The following is a 24,102-nucleotide window of genomic DNA, read 5'->3' on the forward strand; positions in this document are numbered from 1 at the left end:
GCGGCATGTGGGATCTTCCCGGACCGGGGCACGAACCCGTGTCCCCTGCATCGGCAGGCGGACTCTCAACCACTGCGCCACCAGGGAAGCCCAGTGATCCCTATTTTTGAGGCTCACTAGGACTTGAAATTAATGATGACATAAACTGCCTATAGCACCATTATCTTGGATTACAAGCTCACTGGAATTTAAGTCAGGTTACTGAATAATTTCCAAATTCAGGAGGCCTAAAAAATTTCATTGACCTCGCCCTACTTATAATGTTTGTCTTTTATGGCATCAACTCTATTCATAGAATAAGAAAATGAACATATGCCATGGTCAAAAAAACCCAGAACACTTTCTTCCATGAAAAAAAAAATTCTATACACATACCTTATTTTACACTCATTATCTAAATTTAGGACTGTTATCTGATTGGTAGGCCTCTGCCAAATAGAATATTACTGACTTTCATGTCCATATATCCTTTCGAATACTTCCATAATAACTTACATGGCAGATTTTATAGAAAAACAGAAGTACTGGAAATTTAACAAATAAGCAGCATTCTAGATTTTGCTGCTTGAGTTAGGAATTCTTTGACACACATAAAGATAAAGGACAACTTATAAATATGAAAGAAAACCAAATTCCTGGGCACTTGAGATCTTCAGAAATTTTCTGGAGAAGAAAATGTTTACTACTATAAGTCAAAGTCTTATATCAATAATTGCATTCTACCATGACATTCCTTAAAATAGCTTAAAGGAAATGCATGCTATTGCTAATTTCTCACTCCAAACAACAGAGCAAAAAAACTTAATGGCCTATACGACCTGACCTGGCTTTGCCTAGAGCTCCAATCTTCCCCTGTACCTCTCGCTCCCTCATTCATTATGCTTCAGTCACCATGGACTCTTCTGTTTTTCGAACACAACCTGCTTTCCCCCAATTCTGGGCCTTTACAGAGTATTGCTCCCGGTTCTTCAGTTGGGTTCTCAACCTGAGTCTTGGTTCAAAGGTCAGGTATGCAAGGGTGAGGCCTCCTATGACTGCCCTCACTAAAGGAGAAACCCCTCCCTACCCAATCATTGTCACAGAACTCTGTTTACTCTCTTCAAAGCACTGCTTACAGTATTATCTATTTTAAAACTTTACCTGTCTTCCCCATTAAAGTAATAACAATTATAATAGGTAACATTTATTAAGCACTTATTTTGTGCCACTGTTCTTTTGCTTTATATATATAAACTAACCTAACTTTCGCATCAACCCTATGAGGTGTGCACAATGATTATACCTATATTATTGATGAGGAATCTCTTATTCATTAAAGTATCTCCAGGGCTTATAACAATGCCTGGTCCACAGGAGGCATTCAGTCAACAGTTTTTGTACAAATGGTTGAATGTATGACTTTCAGAGATGCTCTATTCTATGCTAAAGGTACATATATTTGGGACCTGCAGAATGTTCTATATAAGCTGTTGATTTCCTGGAAAAAGTGTATCATGACTATAGACTGAAATCTCTAGCTTGTTTTTCTAAGGAATAAGAAAAGGGATCAGGTAAGAAATGTAGATAATTTACCACAAAACACGTCTATTGATATGGGAGCTACTAGTGTCACCATCCTCTCAGAGTGTTCGCTTTGGAAGGGACCCTAAAGCTCACTCCAGTGAAAAAAGCAAGGCTCAGTGCGTTAAGATCACACAGCTCGTAGCTTACCTCAAAAGTCTTACTTCTTGGGCTTCCCTGGTGGCACAGTGGTTAAGAATCCGCCTGCCAGTGCAGGGGACACGGGTTCGAGCTCTGGTCAGGGAAGATCCCACATGCCGCAGAGCAACTAAGCCCGTACGCCACAACTACTGAGCCTGCGCTCTAGAGCCTGCGAGCCACAACTACTGAGCCCGCATGCCGCAACTACTGAAGCCCGCGTGCCTAGAGCCCGTGCTCCGCAACAAGAGAAGCCACCGCAGTGAGAAGCCCACGCACTGCAATGAAGACCAGCCCTGGCTCGCCACAACTAGAGAAAGCCCACGTGCAGCAACAAAGACCCAATGCAGCCAACAATTAAAAAAAAAAAAAAAAGTCTTACTTCTTTTCAGTATGGAAAAAATCTATATCATAAGAATTAAAAGTTATATAACAGTCTCTAGAAAATAATACCAAGACTATGAAGAGTTAATTACTTTTACACAGTAATTGCTACAGGAAGGGATTCTACTCCCTGGTAGTGTATATGCTCAACATAAAGTCTCAATACTAATTTAGCATACAAGAGCCATTTGCTGCTTCTTATTTGGGTATTCCAAAGTTAATAACCCTTTAAATGAGCATCAATAAGATTCTAGCATTTCACAAAGCTGAGTGAAGGACAGCTGAAGGGCAAGATTCCTCCATGGTATTAACTATAAAACCCCAAATTTTTATTGCCTGAGAACCAAATGTGCTGAAGAAACTCAGTATATCTCAGGGGGCAAAGGGGCTGGGGAGGATTATCCGAAAAATTACAATATACTTTCGAAGGTATCAGGAGCACAAATGAGTTTTGTGAGCAAGATAAAGTAATAACTCATCTATGAAACAGAAGTTTTTTATTACTGAAAACTGGCAAAGGATTGGATTGACTAAAAGGATAAGCTTGTCAGCACAGCTACCATTTCAGAGGTAGAAAGAAAACACTGTCTTTATAGACATAGTTTGTAAAATCCTATGAACAAGGTAATAACATACAATTTATCTTGGGATTAAGGTTGTTTGGAGTTTTTTTTGGGAGGGCTGAGAGGTTGAAGGCATTCTTTTAGGCAATATCATGTATGTAACATTTCCTATTTAACGATTTCAGAAGGAAAAATGTAAACACCAGGCTTTTTATTTCAAGATTTATGACTGAAGTCACAATTGGAAAAAAAATAAGAAAAATAAAAAAAGGATTTAGTTCTATTTTTACTTAAATTTTTTTTTCTCCTTCCCTATTTTGTATTACTATTAAGTCTTGTACACAGTATTTACTTTACATTTAGAGAGATCAATGGCCTTAGACTTGCCCTAGAATATTATCCCTTGGAACCTTACCTTGTTCACCTCTTATACCTACAGCTAGCATTTTCCATTCTTGCTCTTCCACTATTAATATTTCAGTGAGAAGTCCCTGGTTTCTGAAGAATGCCAGATCCCTCTGATACAAATCAGAAACCACTGCAGTATAGTGCAAATTCAATAATCCAATAAGCCATTTTCATCCTATGTCAAGGACCCTGCATATCAGTATTCTGAATGACAATGAATTTTAAAAAAATCTCATTTTGTGCATTTAGTAGCCAATTCCTACTTCTAAAACAGGAAAATCAGTGGTTTTAACACAGGGCAATGCTAACGCCTCCAACTCCCCTCCCCAGGGCCTTTGAAAATACATGAGATGTCTGTTTAAGACAATGGTGGGGGTGCAGGAGGGGGCACTACTGGCATTTAATAGGTAGTGCCAGTTATGTTAAACATAATACAATGCTCAAGACAGTCCCAAACAATCAAGAAGTGTCCCTCTCCTTCAAATGCCAATGCATAGTTAATGTGGAATTATTACATGCAGCCTAGAACTTCATGCATTAATACATCCACTTTTTAAAATAACATATTAATTAAATTTGTATAAGGAATGCAAATGTATATTCCAGGGTATAAAGTCCAGCAAGGAAATACATCCATCATAAACAATGTTAGAATACTCCAGGTAGTCATTCTATTCAGTATCTTTCTGCTCAACTCATTGAGTGCCCTATTCTTTTCTTTTTTTTAATCTTCATTGTGGTTATTTATTATGATTTTTTTTAAGCAGTCTTAGGAGCAGTTTTTAGAGCAGTTTTCGGTTCACAGCAAAATTAACAGGATGTAGAGAGGTTTCCTATATACCCCACACATGTACAGACTTCCCCATTACAGTCAGGGTTAGTATGAACCTGAGAGTGGTACCCCTATAAACTACTAGTCTAGGGTTCATATCCAGTGGCTGATTTCTAGGCAAACGTGTAAGGCTTTTACTGTGTAATGAACAATACTTTGGAGACCTTATTTGGCCAGAATACTGAAGTCTAAAAATAAACAGTTCAGTTTTAACATTTCTACTCTACTTTCAATACAAAAGAATCACCAATATACATGTAAAATGGGCTAAAACTGTATTTCATTCAAAATTACACATCCTGTCAATGTCCAATTATTGTCCTAAAATGCTGCTTTTTCCTAATAAATGAGAGGACAGGTAGCACATACCAATAAAGCATAGTTATTATTCCAGAGAAGGAGAGGTGCACCAAAACAAAGGTGAATGAAGGCCTTCATGGCCCAGGGTAAATTTCCAGTATATGCCCTGCATGTATAGGGACCTATTTTTCCTTTTGCAGGAGTGGACCGTGCTTCCTTAGTGGCTTCAGGAAAAGTGGTTTTCTGTTATTCAATAAATATTGCTATAATACCTCCAACAAACACTTCTGAATGCCTGTTTGTCAAGCTGTCAGGCGCTAAGTTAGGTGCCAAAGAGGAAAATGAAAAGATATAATCTCTGTACTCAAGGAGCTTTTAGTCAAATGACATAGAACATTATTAGTGAATGGATAACTACAACAAAAGGATAACTGCAACAAAAAGGATAATTACAACTGCTACTTTACAGTAAACACAGGGAATAGGCAGGAAGGACACCCAATCTAGCTAGGGAGGATCAGGGAGATTATCCTGGAATAGTGAAGAGCGAGTTGTGACTTGAAAGCAATAGAATTTAGCCAGAAAAAAGAATAGGGAGACAGCTTTCCCCAGCATAGGAGGGCGCCCAGGGGAAGCTCCCAAGGTAAGAAAGAACGTGCCATAATAAGGGAGCTTCAAGAAGTTCCTCATAGCAGACATTCATAGGGTATGCCTGAAAGTTTCTTCTTCTTTAACAACCACCTGTTATGGTGATTATTTTGTGTTGAAAATAAATAGAATGGCTAAAACTGGACTCTTTATTTTTGGATTTCAGTATTCTGGTCATGAAAGTTGATGCTAGGCTAGAAAGGTAAGCAAGGGGTCAAGTGTTCCATAAGGTACTTGGCTGGTTCTTATCCTGAAGGCTATGGAAAGATTTTAAGTGTGCATGCTTGTGTGTGTTTATGTGGGGGAGAGAGGGAGAGAAACAGAAAAACGTAAATGACTGTTTTTTCAGGCAGGCAAGACAAATGCCAAGGAGATGGGTTCAGACTCTGCTGCAGTAAATTTAGCAAGAAAAAATAAGGGTCTGAACTAAGTAGCAGAGAAGGGACAATACCAGAGAAATGTTAAGGAAATAAGATAAATCATGGTGACTAACAGATGGAGGGTCTGAGGGAAACACAAAAGAATGGAATGATTGTTAAGCAAAGGCTTTTTAGAGAACATACTGGCATTATGTGTCACATTTGAAGTGTGAATATCCTTTGACCCAATGTATAGACTACTAAGAATTTATTTTACACAAATACTCATGTGCAAAAAGATGTTTATATATGGATCTTGAATACAGCACTGTGTGCAACTAAAAAATTGGAAACCACTAATGCTTAGAATATCTATATAGATTTTTCTTAATGAAAATCTTCAAAACATCTTAAGTAAAAAAATTAAAAAGCGTCTATGGGAGTTATGAGAATTAAAATCTCATGCATGTAAAAAAAAGATGTGTATGTTTGAGTGTACGTGTGTGTGTGTATATATGTAAAGTGGGAATACACGTAAAGGTGAGGTTACAAAGAAAAGGGGAAGGGACAAGATCCAGGATACACTAGAATACACTTGGCAAGATTAGGTTTAGATAGGAGAAGAGATTTGTTATAGAGACAAAAGGAATAGTCAAGACAAAAAGACATGTGCAGGATAAAGAAAGCCGACAATTTTCTTCCAATAGTCTTATCTGCAAACAGATGGGGAGTCACCTGTTAAACTGAGAGGGGATGGAGAGGAGTAGGAGTTAAGTTTGGAGGAACATCAAGACAGCTCTGCTGAAACCTGAGATACAAATTTGCATGACTGCATAATTGTTTTACCCCCAAACTAGCAGCCATGATGGAGGAGCAAAGGATGGTTTATCATTAGTGCTGTCTTACAGGGTAAAATGAAAATGTTTGGGAGAGAGAGAAGCAAAGGAAAGGTAGTGAAGGTTCTCAAGTACTTTCCCCAATATCTTCAATTCTAAAGAGCCCTTTTACCTCTACTTGGAGTATTTATTTGTTAAAAGAAAAAAAAACTAGGTCTTAAAAACAGTTCCTTGGCTCTGAGTGTGGCTGCTCTGTGATGAGATTATTTTAAGTAAACTTCATTTTTGGTCTTTGGATTACTTTGTAAGCAGGGCCATCCTAAAAGTAGGAAGTGCTAGTTTTGTACTTAATCAAGGGAGAAAGAAGTTTATGTGATTAATTCTATTCAAATGAACCATTAAAATAATTAAGTATCTATGTACTCTTTAAGTACATGGAAGAGAAATAGAAGACTACAGATAAAACTAAATTTAATTTTTTTAGGGTGCTAGGATTGTAGATTTTTAAAAATTTGCTAGCCTTTAAAAAAGTTAGTACTATAAAAGAATTGTTTTTAATATACAGTGCTGTATGTCAATTATATCTCAATAAAACTAGAAGGGAAAAAAAAGAACTGTTTTTAAAATGTAAAACAAATACATAAAAACCCTTAAGTATACATAACCTATCATCAATTTGGGGAATTTCAAAGGAAAAAGTCATTGCTGTTATGAAGTCATATTATATTGTTCACATTGTTATGAAGTCATCTTCAGTTAGCCTAAGTATACGTCACTGTTACTTTTTTTTTTTTTTTTTTTTTTTTTTTTTAAAATTTTATTTATTTATTTAATTTTGGCTTTTTTGAGTTTTCTTTTCGCGCAGGCTCAGTAGTTGTGGCGCACGGGCCTAGTTGCTCCACGGCATGTGGGATCTTCCCAGACCAGGGCTCGAACCCGTGTCCCCTGCGTTGGCAGGTAGATTCTCAACCACTGCGCCACCAGGGAAGCCCCGTCACTGTTACTTTTAACATAAACTAAATGGCCAGATTTATCATTTTTCATACAATTAAAAAAACTCCTCACAAAATATTTATCAATGGGGAAAAAAAATCAATGAGAGGGTTACCTTGTCTTTTGACTGTCCCTGTCGAGCAATTGCATCATACTTAATTTTTCCTTCAGCATCCACCTGAATGGCCAGTGCATTTGACATTTTTTTCTTTCGTCCCATATCCAGGGGATACTGGGCCACGTGGATCTCTGGAAAAGCACCTCCATCTCCAAAATCCTATATATTAAAAAGAAATAAAAAGAATATTTATTAGTAGTTTGAGATTTAAGATATAGTCACTCATTCAACAAATAACCATTGAACCCTTATTATGCTAGATGCTACAGAAATGGCAGTAAACAAAACAGAGGTCTCTGACCTTGTGGAGTATACATTTTAGTGGGCAAAGATATAAAAAGCATAATTTTTGGCTTGTGATAAATGCCTTGAAAGCAATAAAGGGACTGGGAAGAGGAGCTATTTTCTTTATTATTTTTAAAATTAATTAATTTATTTATTTATTTTTGGCTGCATTGGGTCTTTGTTGCTGTGAGTGGGCCTTCTCTAGTTGCAGTGAACAGGGGCTACTCTTCCTTGCAGTGCGCAGGCTTCTCATTGTGGTGGCTTCTCTTGCTGCTGAGCACAGGCTCTAGGTGCGCGGGCTTCAGTAGTTGTGGCTCACGGGCTCTAGAGCGCAGGCTCAGTAGTTGTGGAGCACAGGCTTAGTTGCTCTGCGGCATGTGGGATCTTCCCGGACCAGGGCTCGAACCCGTGTCCCCTGCAGGCGGATTCTTAACCACTGCGCCACCAGGGAAGTCCCAAGAGGGGCTATTTTTGATAGTGTGGTCGGGATAACCTTTGTGAAGAGGTAACATGAGCTAAAGCCTGAATGATGAGAAATCTGTCATGGGAAGATCTGAAGGAAGCATTTTCTAGGCAGATTAAACAGCAAGTGTGAAGGCCCTGCTGCAAGAACGAGCTTGGCATGTCCTAGGAAATGAGTGTCCATTGGGGCAGTAGCTTATTGAGGGCAGAGGAGCAGACATATAGGTGATAAGTCTGCATGGGTGGACAAACACCAGATCACGAAAGGGCTTCTAGACCATGGCAAGGATGTGGATTTTATGTACGACAGGAAGAAATTAAACAAAATGTTTAGCATAAGGAAAAGATTTTTCATTTTAGCATACATAATTTTCTTAGTGAAGGACAGGTCATGCTATAGTTAGAGCAAAAATGTGGTGGTGGCCTAGTGGTTAGGATTCCGGGCTTTCACCACTGTGGCCCAGGTTCAATCCCTGGTCGGGGAACTGAGATCCCGCAAGCTGAGCGGAACAGCCAAAAAAAAAAAAAAAAGTAAAGAATTATATTTCTTCTTCAGACTTTAACAACATACTATTTATTCAGTGTTGTTCCATGAGAAGCAAATAAATAGGAAGGACCCAGAAATGAGTTTACCACATTTCTAATGATGATTATACAATTACTTAGAAGAGAATTAAGACTTCTAAAGTAGAACAAGCTAAGTCTGTCAATGAAGTTTAATATTACAAAAATGTGTATCATCAAATTAACATATGAATATTAAATATAATTTAAATAGTTTTGTTAAAATTAATAATACTTGCTTAGTACCTTATTATAATTTACAAAATATAATACATATATTCTCATTTAATTCTTGTAGGTCTTCAACACCTCATATTTTCACATGGAAAAAATTCAAGTTTAGAAAAGTTAAAACTGATTTTTCCAAGGTCTCATGGATAGCTACAAGGACCTGAACCCAGATCTTTTGACTCCAAAAGTCTTTAAATTTTTTACTAAACTGAAATACCCTAGCTCAAAAAAAGGCAAATCATTTCACTAAGAAATGAGAGAAAAAATATATTAATATTAATCATTTAGAAGGGGTTTGATGAAAAAAATTACGAAAATAGCCACTTTTATATGATCTCCTCCTTCAAGAAATATTCCATTAGATCCTGGATATATGATTTTCTAGGTTCAACAAGCTTACTTGCTAAAGAAAGGTATGACACTTTTTAAAATAAACAATAAAGCTAAAGGAGACGTTTTCTTGCAAATTAGGCAGAAAATAGTTAAGGTATTCCCAAGAAAGGTCCTACCTGTACCCAGGCCATCAATCTGACATGGGCTCAAATTTACTAAAGCTCTTCAACTATAATAAGCACTTCAAGACTGTAGATGTGGCATTACGTGGTCATAAAGCTTGCCAGAAAAATCATAGCTTTTACTTTAAAAACTAGAACAGGGCTTCCCTGGTGGCGCAGTGGTTGAGAGTCCGCCTGCTGATGCAGGGGGACTCAGGTTCGTGCCCCGGTCCGGGAAGATCCCACACGCCGCAGAGCGGCTAGGCCCGTGAGCCATGGCCGCTGAGCCTGCACGTCCAGAGCCTGTGCTCCACAACGGGAGAGGCCACAACAGTGAGAGGCCCGCGTACCGCAAAAAAAAACACACCAAAACTAGAACAAAATGCTTTCTTCCACAGAACTTTCACTCTCCTCAAGAAGCACACACAGTATTTCTATTAGCTGGCCATTTTGGTTTGATTTTCAAATAAACTATTCTGCTCCACCAGTATATATGACACTTTTTGATAGTCAAGTAAGATTTTAAAAGCTAATAGTACCTGAATGTCCTGATGCTGAAATGCAAGTAAGGATGACATTTCTACTGTAGGTAAAATGATGCCTGCCATCCCACCCTAATCTATCGAGAGGCCAAATGTAGAGCATCTGTAATCCCTAAAAAGAAACACTCAAGCCTTCTGTTAGATAATGACAAGTTCTATCTTTTTTGCCACAGATAAGACGGCATCACAGCTTCCTTAATATCTTTTATTTTGCTCTGCTTCTCACAAATTACATTATCAGTGAAAACAAAAGCAACAACAAAAATCCCATAAGTGTGGTAAGACTGGCTTCCACACACTAGAATTAATAAGGACCAGAGGACAGCTGAACAAAAATCAACCAAAGAAAGAAAAAAATCACCAGGGAATATGTTAGGAAAAGACATGATCTCTTTAGTTGCGTGTTCCTCTTCTAGGCTGTACAAAGAGTTTGGTAGGGCAGGGGTAATGACAAACATGAGAGAGGCCAAGAATACAGTTGCCTTTTTATAGGTGCTAAGCAACATATTTCAATCCACTGAATACTTAGTTCACTATGATCACCACTTGCAGGCATATGAAAAAAAGCTAAGGACACTGGGTCCTTCCCATTTGTAAAGTAAAATTATAACCATATAAAGACAGAACATGACAAAGTGATAAAATGAAAATAACTGGGTACAAACATGAATAGGCACAGAGGTTTTTAATAGGGCAGGTATATCCCTTGGGAATTGGAGGAGGAAAATTTGCAGGAGTCAGAATGAATACAGGGAGATGGAGAACAGGAAGTGGCTTGGAGGAGGAAAGTCTCAAATGTTTGCGTTTCTCCCTAGATTAAAAAAAAGGTGATAAAGCATGGGCAGAATGCCCTGGAATTAGGGATAGGAATAGGCATTGAACTGATGCACAAGATCCTGAGTAATTAGGAGAATAGGTGCTGCCAAAAAAGTTTGTTCTTTGGGAACAAGCTAGAGATATAAAAAGATCATTTCAATAGGGAGGGTGGGAGGGAGGGAGACGCAAAAGGGAAGAGATATGGGAACATATGTATAAGTATAACTGATTCACTTTGTTGTAAAGCAGAAACTAACACACCATTGTAAAACAGTTATACTCCAATAAAGATGTTAAAAAAAATAAAAAATAAAAAGATCATTTCAGATTCCTCCTTCTCCCTCATTGCCTCCAAATCAACCAACAAATTCTGTCTCTTATACCTTCCCCCAAATTTATCTAATCTGTATGTTAGGATATATTAACATTCTCAAGTTGAGGATAAGAAAACAGATGAAGAGAGCTTAGGATCTGTCCAGGGTCACACAAAGAGTAAGGAACACAGCTATAATGCAAAACAATTAATTAAAAAAAACTCCTTGTCAGTGTTCTATCCACTATACCAACAGGAAAGAAATCAGAAAAGGAAATGCTGCTGGAGTTTTCCCTGGAGGAAAGTTGTTTCTTCAGGGTGATGCAGCATTGTGCATGAAGGGGAGAGGGAGGGAAAGGCACCTGAACATGAAACCATTCTTTCATCTTTTTCCTCTTACTTTCCCATTATTCCACATACTATAATCCTCCCCAAACATAAAGGGTTTGTTAGTTTCTTCTGTACATGAGTAACAGTTTGACATAAGAAGAGACATAAATTGTACGCTTCTCCAGTGATCATAAAGCAGTGAGAATAAGCAAGAAGAAAAAGCTCAATCTTCTGTGGGAAGTACACGTCTTGAGAGCTCACAACCAGAATTCTATCATACTGACATGCATATGCAGAAGTTCTAGGGTTTAAATTTATTTTACAAAGGTGCTATAATAATTTTCAGCACAATTATTTACCTCTAATAACCGAGGTATCCAGCCTTTCCGGTACCCGTATGGGGGAGGTTCTCTTCGGGAGGAGACCAGTGAGGTCTGTCGTGATCTCTGCGATCTTGCTTTTTCTTCAGCCTCAAGCTGGTCCTGAGACAGCTGAGTAGGTGCAGGTAAAAAGCTATAAGCAAAGATAATAAAAGTCAGAATTTTTAAAACTCTTATATTTGATTACTGCAATTTGGCCATCAGACACTATTTTCTTGTAATACTTTTCCCTTTGAGCAAAAGAACAAACTTTCCAATGATTTATGGCAGGATCATCAGTCATTTTATTATGCCTGGAAAGAAATAAGTACTAACAGACATATAGTAAAAACATCTAACCAGGATGCAGGCAACTGGTGCCCAGAATAAAAAATTAACAGATATTTCACATAATAAACCATTGAGTTTTTATGCTTCCACCTTTCTTTTCTTATAATAAACAAGTAAATTTTCTCAATTACCAAGGGGTCAACTCTCTAGTATATGGTTTTCTTAGTGTCTTTACTATTCTTTTACTCCTTATTTTTAACTATTTTACTCTTAATGCTTCCTACTTTTAACTATTTTAGCATCAATACAAAAAAATAAATATTAGCACTGAATGTAACAAAGAGGTGGATAAAAAAAGAAAACACGAGTTGCACATTTAAGTGTGTTTTTCCAAGGTATCTAGTTTAGAATGCAATTTAAAATTCAAGAGGTCAAAGATTCAAAGCAGAAATTCTAAAGATGTAATTCGGTACTCTTTAATCAAAGCAGCCTTTCTACTAAACCATTCTTAACTTTTAAGTATGATAAATGTTATTACAGAGATATCCCAAAGTACCACAAAAGGATTCCAGTATATGAATAATATATTTAATGGAAAAGTTAAGGTTCCTTTGTGATTCTTGACTAGTAAGAACATGTGAATAAGCAGTAGAGCTTATTTATTCAAAAATATTTAGTGGTTGCTGGGGTGCAGGCACTGGGTTAGGTAGGCAATGAGATGATGAACAGAAAAAGACAGCTGAGTCTTGCAGGGGAGAGAGACAATCAAAATCACACAAATCCATAGTAATCCACTTACTCAGTGATAAGAAAAAGTACAGAGTGTTATGACGGCATATGTCAGAGGGCTCTAATCCAGTCTGGCGGGTCAGGTAATGCGATGGCTAAGAACGCAGAGTTCAAATCCTGCCTATGCCACTCCCTAACCTGGATTAGTTGTTTACCTCTCTGAACCTCAGTTTTCTCATCTGTAATGACAGACCAAAAGATTACCTATCTCACAAAGCTGTAGTGAGTATTAAATGACAGTACCCATGAACCACTTGGCACGGTGTCGAAATACCATTCAGTATGTGTTTCATAAATCTTTGATTATTTGGAGCTGTTCCCCAATTCCCCCAGTTTGGGTTAGTTGCCCAAACTAACCACCCATGCTCTCACAAGACCCTCTATGTATCATTATTACAACATCTACCTTATTTATTGCTATCATCTATTTATTTACCTTTCTTTCTCTCATTAGACTGTAGGCAACTTGAGGGCAGGAATCACGCCTCCTGTTTCTTTTATTCCTAACTCTCCATGCATTGTCTAGCTAGCTCACAACAGGGCCTACTTCAATGTTGGCAAGAGAAATATATTCACTCTTCCCTTTACACTCATTTTTATGTCACTTGTTCCTTTAAACAAGCCATCTCAGGATCTTTACATTTGCTTTCCCACTGCCATAAAGTATTCTATTTACTTATTAAGAAAACTCTTCCCCAGATTTTTTAGTGCTTGCTTCTTAGTATTCATGTCCCTGCTCAATTATACCTCCCAACAGCTGTTACGTGGCCACCTTGTCCAAAACAGCATTCCACCCCACACTTTGAGTCACTCTCTATCCCTTTATTTGTATTTTATTCTTAGTACTTACTACCTGAACTTGCATTACTGATTTGTTTACCCCTGCAGTCTGTCTTCCCTAGAATGCAAGTTCTGTGAGGATAAGAAGTTTGCCTGACTGATTCAATACTGTAAAACCAACTCCAGCCTGACATATGGTAGACTTTCAACACATGCGATTTACTAACTGGATGAATGGAGTCAAACGTTTTGGGCTTATACCACAGTTGTTTTCAGTAAACCATGTATACCCAATACATAGGAGGGATATAAAGACAGTAACAAAGAAGCCAAAATATTTACTTATGTTTCATTTCTCTCATCTTTACCTTCTGTTGGAAGAACCAGTCAGTAAAATGATCAAAAGGCAGAGTTTGGACAAACCAGTAAACAGGAAATCTGGCTTGCATTATGATGAGAACACACTCTAGCCTTTCCGGGGGTCTTAATTTTGTAAAGGATGATATTCCCATGAGGTACACTCCTATGATGGGGGTGGGCTGCATAAGCCAGCAGAAAGTCTACCTCAGTGTTTCTCAACTGGGAGCAAAATATCTACAATGTAGACATTTGACAATGTCTGGAGACATCTTGATTGTTAGAACTTGGGAGGTAGGGGGTAGAAAGGGGTTTGGAGGTTCCACTGGCATCTAGTGGGTAGAGGCCAAAGATGCTGCTAAACATCTTAATGTGCACAGGACAGTCCCATACAAGAATGAATTATCCAGTCCAAAACGTCAATAGTGCCACTGTGGAGACATCTTAGTCTATCCTTTCCCCTTTACTAAAGAGAGCGTATTAAATGCAAGTGATATTATTAGATACATAACCTTAAATACACGAGTTTAGAAAGTTAAATCAGTATGACTTTAAATCTTTAGTTAGTAACACCAGGACTGTAACACATCAGCATGTCCAGTCCCTGCTGTTAAGAATCCCTGGCAGATTTCAGAGATAACAGTTCACCTGGAAACTTGAGACCATCTCTAAAAACCAAATCAGCTAAAACTCAACAAAATCAGAAAGCTATGTAAGTCAAGCTATTTAAAGACTGCACTCTGCCCCTGCAATTTTAAGGAAAAAAAATAATAATTTTTTGGCCACGCCACGCCGTTCCCCCAACCAGGGATTGAACCCGCGTCCCCTGCATTGGAAGCGCTGAGTGTTAACCACTGGACCACCAGGGAAGTCCCTGCCACTGCAGTTTTAAGCACACAATACCCACAATATCTCTGATATTCTTCCTTTGTGTCCTTTTCAAATTCCATCCTTTCCACAAAGCCTTTCCTCATAACTCGACTAGTCTTTGTCACACGTCTCCCATCTGGAGTGCACTCAATCAAATGTTTGCTGCCTGCAACATTTACTAAAAAAAAACGCTCCATTTCATTCAGCTCATTCCATCGAATTCTTTTTGCACTTAAGGTTTGTACTACACAATAAGCATTCTGTGTTGTTCTTTGTTTCATACCTGTATGCCTTGTACCCCATCTTCCCTGCAGCCAAAGACTGTCAGATTTCCTTCTCTATACACACAAGCCCTAGGATAGAGCAAGGCACCCAAAAGTAATTCCCAAAAGAATTTTCTGATTCAAATATGTTTAGGATTCATAACTGTCATCAGCCAGGAAAAACGTATATGAGGAGAATGAAGGGTGTTTAGGGAACTCAAGCGTATGTACTAACATGATTACTTTCTTTACCCTCTGTGACACTTAACTTCTGTTGCGTTCGTTCGCATGGAAAGTTTTTCTATTTAAATGGGGCAGCAAGGTCGACAACTAATAGGAGTTACGTAACTCCTTGGAATCTCCCGCTTAAGCATCTTTCTCTTAAAGGCGGGGACCACGTTACTTGCGGTTGCCAAGGCAACCGGGACAGCAAAAATCCGAAGTGGTTCCATCAACGGGAAGAAATTCTAAGGCCCAAAGTTAAAGTGCGGAGCAGCGGCGCGAATTAGTAGACAGCGGCCACTACTGTGGCTGATTTTAAATCTCCGTTCAGTGCCGCGCCCCCCCCCTTTTTTTTCCAGGAATCCTTGTTTCGGGACAGAGACAGGAGAGAGACTTCGGCAGGCGAACGGCAGTAAGCCAGGCGGTCGCCTCCCACCCGCTTCACTCTGCCAAGACAAATAAGCCACTGCCCTCCAAACTCCCATCGCGTCCACCCGAGCCGCGGACCCGAGGGAGCTCTCTCCACACCCCCAAGATGTTTAAGGGAAAACACATGCGACTCCCCGGCATGTTAAGCCAGAAAACTATTCGCCACGCCGCGGCTTTCGGTCCTAGTGAGGGGGCGAACTCAACCCGGGAAGCCGCTCAGGAAAGACCCCAGCTTCGGAGAGGCCTAGTCGCCCCGGCGGCCGGCGAGAGGGCCTAGCCGTGGCCTCGGCCTATGCCGCTCTGTGGCCCGGGCCGGGTTACTGCCCGGAGAGTGTGGGCCGAGAAATGAAAAAGGTGGGTGCTCCTAGACCCTTCCGTATCGAGGACCCAAACCAACAACCCACCTGGTGAGCGCCATCTTCTTCCGCTTCTTCCAGAGCGAGCTACAGCACCGCGGGGCGGGTCTTTTCCGGCAGAGAGTTGGGGAAAGGAAGGAGCGCGCGGTGCGCAGGCGCCTTAGCCGAATGGCTTTCTGGGATTTGTAGTTCTTTGAACAAGACTACAATTCGGTTCTCTTCTAACCGGAGTTATCACAGGATAAGCGCTTCAGTTAAAAAAAGCAAATGCATCACTCTTCCACTGTGACACGATAGAGCGTTCTCTAGGCAAAATACTAACGAAGTTGAGATGCCTTTTAAGTCTCTTTATTTTATTGTACACTTAATCTCATTTTCCTTGTTGGGGTCCCAAATACGAAAGCCTTCCGGGGGCGGCAAAGTTAAATAAAAGAGTGGGAAATCGTGAGACTGGCGAATGGAGAATTATTGGACGCTGTGAAAACATTCACACTCAAAAATTTTTACACGCTGTCTTCCTTCTCCACACTCCACCTCCAAAACACTCTCCGGGGGGGAGGTATTGTGTGATCCTTAGTAAGTTACCTTTAGAACACTCCTTATGTGTATTATGTATGTACGTTTTTATATACGTAGGTGTTTTAGATAGATTGTCTTTTACATAGATTATGGATTAAACACAGTCTTTGATGAAGTGATAGGATAAATGAAATCTTCAAAATATTGGGGAGAGGGAGGTGGGTGGAATATACTGTAGGTGAAACAAGAATAGCTATGAGTTTTGATCACTGTTGAGGCTAGATAATGGGGAAATTGATATTTATTATATTATTCTCTCTACTCTTGTAAAAGTTTGAAATCTTCCATGATGTAGAAACGAACTTTTAATAGCAGTATAGCACACATACAGAAAGGTGCATGCACTCAGTGTACAGCACTTTGAATTTTTCCAAACCGCACACACTAGTTTGAGCTGCAGCAGAAGCGCCCCGCCTCCAAGATCACTTGATTTCTGGTGTGACAAGATGTTCCAGGCTCATTTAGTACTTCTTCTGCCCCAGACCTTGAATCAGTCCTTTTCCCAAGAAGCTTTTCTTTAAGTGGAAAGTGATATTTAAAGAAAACAATCTGGGGGTCTTCCCTGGTGGCGCAGGGGTTGGGAGTCCGCCTGCCAATGCAGGGGACACGGGTTTGTGCCCCGGTCCGAGAAGATCCCACATGCCGCAGAACGGCTAGGCCCGTGAGCCATGGCTGCTGAGCCTGCGCGTCCGGAGCCTGTGCTCCGCAACGGGGGAGGCCACAACAGTGAGAGGCCCACGTACCAAAATAAATAAATAAATAAAAAAGTAAAAAAATAAAACAATCTGGATGCTACAAATGCTCATCGTTACTGGGCAATTATTGTTTGTAAGGCTTTTCAGTGGACAGAGCTAAAAAATTCACATATACACATATTTTTTGAGAAAATGCATCATGCATTTACACTAAAATTCCAATCCAAGTTTAGGATTATACAGATTTTACTTTGATTTTATATGTGTATCTCTTCTGAAAATCTCAGTACCTAATGGTGTTAACATAATTATCCATTTACGTTATCCTACTATATATATAATGGTTTCAGAATAACATTTCTAATATGATTACTAAATATATGCCTAATGATAATAGTTTCTGAATTTTTTTTCAAGTCTTTTTTGTCCTCAGGGTATATCTCTCTAGGCATGTACAGTCAGGTTGCATTGCTTTAAAGTGACGTGGAATAATTCCTTCGTGTGTGATTATGCCACTAACTTGATACCCAGTTAGGTCTGAATATTTCATTTTGCTTTGGATTTTGGGGAGCTGCTTTTTTTTAAAAAAAATATATAGTTTTGTGAAACAGTTATATGGTTTCAAATCCAAAATTTAACAAGCAGGTAGTACATTTAGAGAAGTCTAGATTATTTCCCTGTCTCTTCCTTCTTTTTCCTTTCCTCACCCTGTAGATAACATTTAAAAATCTTTTTTATAGTTCATCCTTCCATTTAAAAGTATACACAAATAAGTATATATATATATATATTTTTTATAAATTTAATTAATTAATTAATTTTTTGGCTGTGTTGGGTCTTCGTTGCTGCGTGCGGGTTTCTCTAGTTGCGATGAAAGGTGGCCACTCTTAGTTGCGGTGAGCGTGCTTCTCATTGCGGTGGCTTCTCTTGTTGCAGAGCACAGGCTCTAGGTGCACAGTCTTCAGTAGTTGTGGCACGCAGTCTCCATAGTTGTGGCTTGCGGGCTCTAGAGCGCAGGCTCAGTAGTTGAGCATGGGCTTAGTTGCTCCACGCATATGGGATCTTCCCAGACCAGGGCTTGAACCCATGTCCCATGAATTGGCAGGCGGATTCTTAACCACTGCACCACCAGGGAAGTCCCCATAAATATTTTTTATACTTCTTTTTCTTTCTTAGACAAGTAGCAGATACCATACACACTTTTCTTCACTTTGCTTTTTTCCACTTGTTAATATATCTTGGAGATCACTCCTTTGCGATATATAGAGATTACATCGGAGGTTCTGAACAGAGAAAAAACTTGATCTGACGTATGTTTTTAAGACGATCATTATGACTACTATGTTAAAAATGGATTCCAAGAAGCAAGGAAGGAAATGGGGAGACCAATGCATAGCTTTTGAGATAATTTGGGGAGAGATGTTGACGGCTTAGGCAGGGAGTTAGTAGTGGATATGGTAAGAAGTTGGAATCTGGATCTATTTTGAAGGTATAAGCAACAAATTTATTTATTTATTTATTTATTTATTTTTGCGGTACGCGGGCCTCTCACTGCTGTGGCCTCTCCCATTGCGGAGTGCAGGCTCCGGACGCGCAGGCTCAGCGGCCATGGCTCACGGGCCCAGCCGCTCCGCGGCACGTGGGATCCTCCCGGACCAGGGCACGAACCCGCATCCCCTGCATCGGCAGGTGGACTCTCAACCACTGCACCACCAGGGAAGCCCTAAGCAACAAATTTTGATGATGGAATTGATGTGAGGTATGAAAGAGAGTAATCAAGGATGACTCCAACCAGGATAGAGTTGCCATTTACTGAGATGGGAAAACTGCAAGAGGGTCATGTTTGGCGCGGGGTGGGGGGGAAGATCAGGAATTTGGTTTTGAACATGTTACATTTGAAATGCCTTGTTAGACAGCCAAGTAAATGTGTCAAGTAGGCAGTTTGTATACAAGTTTGAAGTATGGGGGAAATGTTCTAGGTTGGAGACAGATAGTACTTACATTCATGATACCAGATGAGATTACCAATGGAGGGAGTGTAGGTACAGAAGAGAAGTAGTCCAAGGACAGACTTCTGGAGTTTAGAAGTTGGGGAGATGGGAGGAACCAGTAAGGAGACAGAGAGTATTGCTAGAGGTTTGATCAATGGAATTAGGAGAGAAAGCATATGCCTTTCTTTTGGATCAGAAGCTATAAGGTTGTAGGTGTGATTTACCAGTATCTGTCTTTCCTGGCATAAAGCAAGAGCCTGTGACAGGGAAGAATGAAGCCACCATGCAAAAAGGAGAGACCAGAGAGTAAAGAGAAGGAGAGTAAGAGATTGATAGAGGTTGAGACCTCTGAACAACATCATGGGAGTTCCTGGATCCAGCAGTGCCTAAAGACCACACCACCTTGAATTTTTTTAACCGAGTGAGCCAATAAATTATTTTGTTGCTTAAACTAGTTTGAGTTTATTATAATTTACAACAAAAAGGTTATTTTATGTGCTCCCATAATACCTGTTCTTCCCCCAGTCTTTTTTTTAACATCTTTATTGGAGTATAATTGCTTTATAATAGTTTGTTAGTTTCTGCTTTATAACAAAGTGAATCAGCTATACATATACATATATCCCCTTACCTCCTCCCTCTTGCATCTCCCTCCCACCCTCCCTATCCCACCCCTCGAGGTGGTCACAAAGCACCGAGCTGATCTCCCTGTGCTATGCCGCTGCTTCCCACTAGCTATCTATTTTACATTTGGTAGTATTTATAAATCCATGCCACTCTCTCACTTCGTCCCAGCTTACCCTTCCCCCTCCCCGTATCCTCAAGTCCATTCTCTACATGTGCGTCTTTATTCCTGTCCTGCCCCTAGGTTATTCAGAACCATTTTTTTTCAATTCCATACATATGTGTTAGCATACAATACTTGTTTTTCTCTTACTTACTTACTTCACTCTGTATGACAGACTCTAGGTCCATCCCCCTCACTACAGATAACTCAATTTCGTTTCTTTTCATGGCTGAGTAATATTCCATTGTATATATGTGCCACATCTTCTTTATCCACTCATCTGTTGATGGACACTTAGGTTTCTTCCATGTCCTGGCTATTGTAAATAGAGCTGCAATGAACATTTTGGTACATGACTCTTTTTGAATTATGGTTTTCTCAGGGTATATGCCCAGTAGTGGGATTGCTAGGTCGTATGGTAGTTCTATTTTTAGTTTTTTAAGGAACTCCATGCTGTTTTCCATAGTGGCTGTATCAATTTACATACCCAGCAACAGTGCAAGAGGGTTTTCTTTTCTCCACACCCTCTCTAGCATTTATTGTTTGTAGATTTTTTGATGATGGTCATTCTGACTGGTGTGAGGTGATACCTCATTGTAGTTTTGATTTGCATTTCTCTAATGATTAGTGATGTTGAGCATTCTTTCATGAGTTTGTTGGCAATCTGTATATCTTCTTTGGAGAAATGTCTATTTAGGTCTTCTTCCCATTTTTGGATGGGGTTGTTTGTTTTTTTGATATGGAGCTGCATGAGATGCTTGTATATTTAGGAGATTAGTCCTTTGTCAGTTGCTTCATTTGCAAATATTTTCTCCCATTCTGAGGGTTGTCTTTTGGTCTTGTTTAAAGTCGGATCGTAGCCATGTCGTTCCTTAGGAAGACAACAGAAAGATGCCCTGAAAAGAGAAACCTTGTGCATTAGCCTCCATCCCACATCCCCTGCCTGCCTTATGCACGCACACAGCTCAGCCTCCCCGCATCCCAAGTGCCGCCCGCTGCGTGATTTCCAGCTCATTGGTGCAGAGGCATCTGGAAGGTTGCGGTGCAGAGAGCAGGCTGGGGCCTCCTGAGGAGGCTGTGAGGAGGGGAGGACCCGACACGTCCTTTCTCCCCTTTTTTGGCTCATTGAACAATTACTAAGGGACAAACTACACAGAGCCTCCCTTTTAAGACAAAATGCACAAAATTGTGTAGCCCACTCTGCTTTTGCCTTTAAATCAGAATCCAAGTCATGTTTCAAACTAGAGATGTGCTTCCTTTCCACATTCTCTCTTTGTAGCCTTCTTACTAGAAATGAGGTGAGGCCAGAGGTGAGGTTGCTTTAAGACAGTTCAGAGAACGCAACAGGGCAGCGGGTGCACTGCAGGCCGTGTCCCTGTACTCTGAAGCACATGGTTGCTGCCACTCTGAACCTTGAATGTCTTCCAGACCCACTGTGCCCAGGCCCCAAGGTTAAGTTCTGTGACTGGCAGGTATTCCATCAGAGCCTTAGGACAGTGGTCCTCAGATCCTGGCACTCCCTGCCCACCAGCCTGGACCCTTTGGAAACTCCCCAGAGAGGGTGGTATGGACTCCTTCCTGACTCTGGTGGCAAAAAGTGATGCTTGGTCTCACCCCACCTGCACCAGGATGACTCTGAGCCCAGGTGCCCCAGTTGTGTGAGAAGGGCTTTGTGTCCAAAGGGTGAATGATTTCTTTCAGAGAGCAGGATTCCATCACAGTTGTGCCAGGAGGGGTCAGCAGCTTCTTGGCAGCTTGTTAAGTTGACAGTTTTAAAAACAGCTGCTGGAGACCAAGGCATCAGGTGTGCATGGCCCAAAGGTCTCTCTTAAGCTACCTGTGAGAACAAAGATGGTGTCATTAACGAGAAGTTTTTAAAATGTTTTCTTCTCAGATTTCAAAACATGGAGTAGAGTTCTATTTAGAGACTAGATATTGGGAAAATGTACTATTCACAGAAATATCTTTAATCATCAGCAATCATTTTAATGCGCTGTCAGAAGAAAAAAATAATTGGCTCAGCAGCTCTCTCTTGGAGGTCAGCCATTGTGAGTTCTTCTTCTTCCCCTGAGACAGTCCACTGTGCAGAGAAACCTGCCAGTTACCTGTGTAGACCAACCTACGAGGGAGGCCAGTGTGCCACCTGCACTGTGTGGTCCAGGGCAGTTTTCCCTGCCCAGGACATAACACTTTCTCCTATTGTCCCCTCTTGATAAAAGCTGTTCCTCCTCTTTGAGAATGCTTTGCAGAACCACAGCTGTTCTCCTGTTCTGGGGTACCATACTGTCTTGATTACTATAGCTTTGTAGTATAGTCTGAAGTCCAGGAGCCTGATTCCTCCAGCTATGTTTTTCTTTCTCAAGATTGCTTTGGCTATTCGGGGTGTTTTGTGTTTCCAATATTCCACAAATTGTGAACTATTTTGTTCTAGTTCTGTGAAAAATGCCATTGGTAGTTTGACAGGGATTGCATTGAATCTGTAGATTGCGTTGGGTAGTATAGTCATTTTCACAATGTTGATTCTTCCAATACAAGAACATGGTATATCTCTCCATCTGTTTGTATCATCTTTAATTTCTTTCATCAGTGTTTTATAGTTTTCTGCATATAGGTCTTTTGTCTCCTTAGGTAGGTTTATTCCTAGGTATTTTATTCTTTTTGTTGCAATGGTAAATGGGAGTGATTCCTTAATTTCTCTTTCAGATTTTTTATCATTAGTGTATAGGAATGCAAGAGATTTCTGTGCATTAATTTTGTATCCTGCTACTTTACCAAATTCGTTGATTAGCTCTAGTAGTTTTCTGGTAGCATCTCTAGGATTCTCTATGTATAGTATCATGTCATCTGCAAACGGTGACAATTTTACTTCTTCTTTTCTGATTTGGACTCCTTTTATTTCTTTTTCTTCTCTTATTGCTGTGGCTGAAACTTCCAAAATTATGTTGAATAATAGTGGTGAGGGTGGGCAACCTTGTCTTGTTTCTGATCAACCAAATTCATTGATTAGCTCTAGTAGTTTTCTGGTAGCATCTTTAGGATTCTCTATGTATAGTATCATGTCATCTGCAAACATTGACAGCTTTATTTCTTCTTTTCCGATTTGGATTCCTTTTATTTCTTTTTCTTCTCTAATTGCTGTGGCTAAAACTTCCAAAACTATGTTGAATAATAGTGGTGAGAGTGGATAACCTTGTCTTGTTCCTGATCTTAATGGAAATGGTTTCAGTTTTTCACCATTGAGAATGATGTTGGCTGTGTGTTTGTCATATATGGCTTTTATTGTGTTGAGGTAAGTTCCCTCTATGCCTACTTTCTGGAGGGTTTTTTTCATAAATGGGTGCTGAATTTCCTCAAAAGCTTTTTCTGCATCTATTGAGATGATCATATGGTTTTTCTCCTTCAATTTGTTAATATGGTGTATCACATTGATTGATTTGCTTATATTGAAGAATCCTTGCATTCCTAGGATAAACCCCACTTGATCATGGTGTATGATCCTTTTAATATGCTGTGGGATTCTGTTTGCTAGTATTTTGTTTGAGGACTTTTGCATCTATGTTCATCAATGATATTGGCCTGTAGTTTTCTTGTGACATCTTTGTCTGGTTTTGGTATCAGGGTGATGGTGGCCTCGTAGAATGAGTTTGGGAGTGTTCCTCCCTCTGCTATATTTTGGAGGAGTTTGAGAAGGATAGGTGTTAGCTCTTCTCTAAATGTTTGATAGAATTCACCTGTGAAGCCATCTGGTTGTGGACTTTTGTTTTTTGGAAGATTTTCAATCACAGTCTCAATTTCAGTGCTTGTGATTGGTCTGCTTATATTTTCTATTTCTTCCTGGTTCAGTCTCAGAAGGTTGTGCTTTCCTAAGAAGTTATCCATTTCTTGCAGGCTGTCCATTTTATTGGCATAGAGTTGCTTGTAGTAATCTCTCATGATCCTTTGTGTTTCTGAAGTGTCAGTTGTTACTTCTCCTTTTTCATTTCTACTTCTATTTATTTGAGTCGTCTCCGTTTTTTTCTTGATGAGGCTGGCTAATGGTTTATCAATTTTGTTTAACTTCTCAAAGAACCAGCTTTTAGTTTTATAGATATTTGCTATCGTTTCCCTCATTTCTTTTTCATTTATTTCTGCTCTGATCATTATGATTTCTTTCCTTCT

General features: G+C 39.7%; 1 protein-coding gene across 1 annotated transcript in view; it reads right to left on the bottom strand.

Annotated features, from left to right (window-relative positions):
- Positions 1-16,023, bottom strand: part of SNW1 (SNW domain containing 1) — a gene marked incomplete at its 3' end in the record, with an annotated part of 34,510 nt that extends 18,487 nt beyond the window's left edge. The window contains exons 1-3 of the mRNA XM_028495120.2: positions 15,941-16,023; positions 11,536-11,689; positions 7,137-7,298 (exon numbers count right to left, since the gene is read on the bottom strand). Of these exons, the coding sequence (XP_028350921.2) occupies positions 7,137-7,298; positions 11,536-11,689; positions 15,941-15,954 (330 nt within the window). The remainder of the gene's footprint in view (positions 1-7,136; positions 7,299-11,535; positions 11,690-15,940) is intronic.
- Positions 16,024-24,102: the final 8,079 nt, after the last annotated feature.

Source organism: Physeter macrocephalus, chromosome 11 (assembly GCF_002837175.3).
Source record: "Physeter macrocephalus isolate SW-GA chromosome 11, ASM283717v5, whole genome shotgun sequence".
NCBI classification, from domain to species: Eukaryota; Metazoa; Chordata; class Mammalia; order Artiodactyla; family Physeteridae; genus Physeter; species Physeter macrocephalus.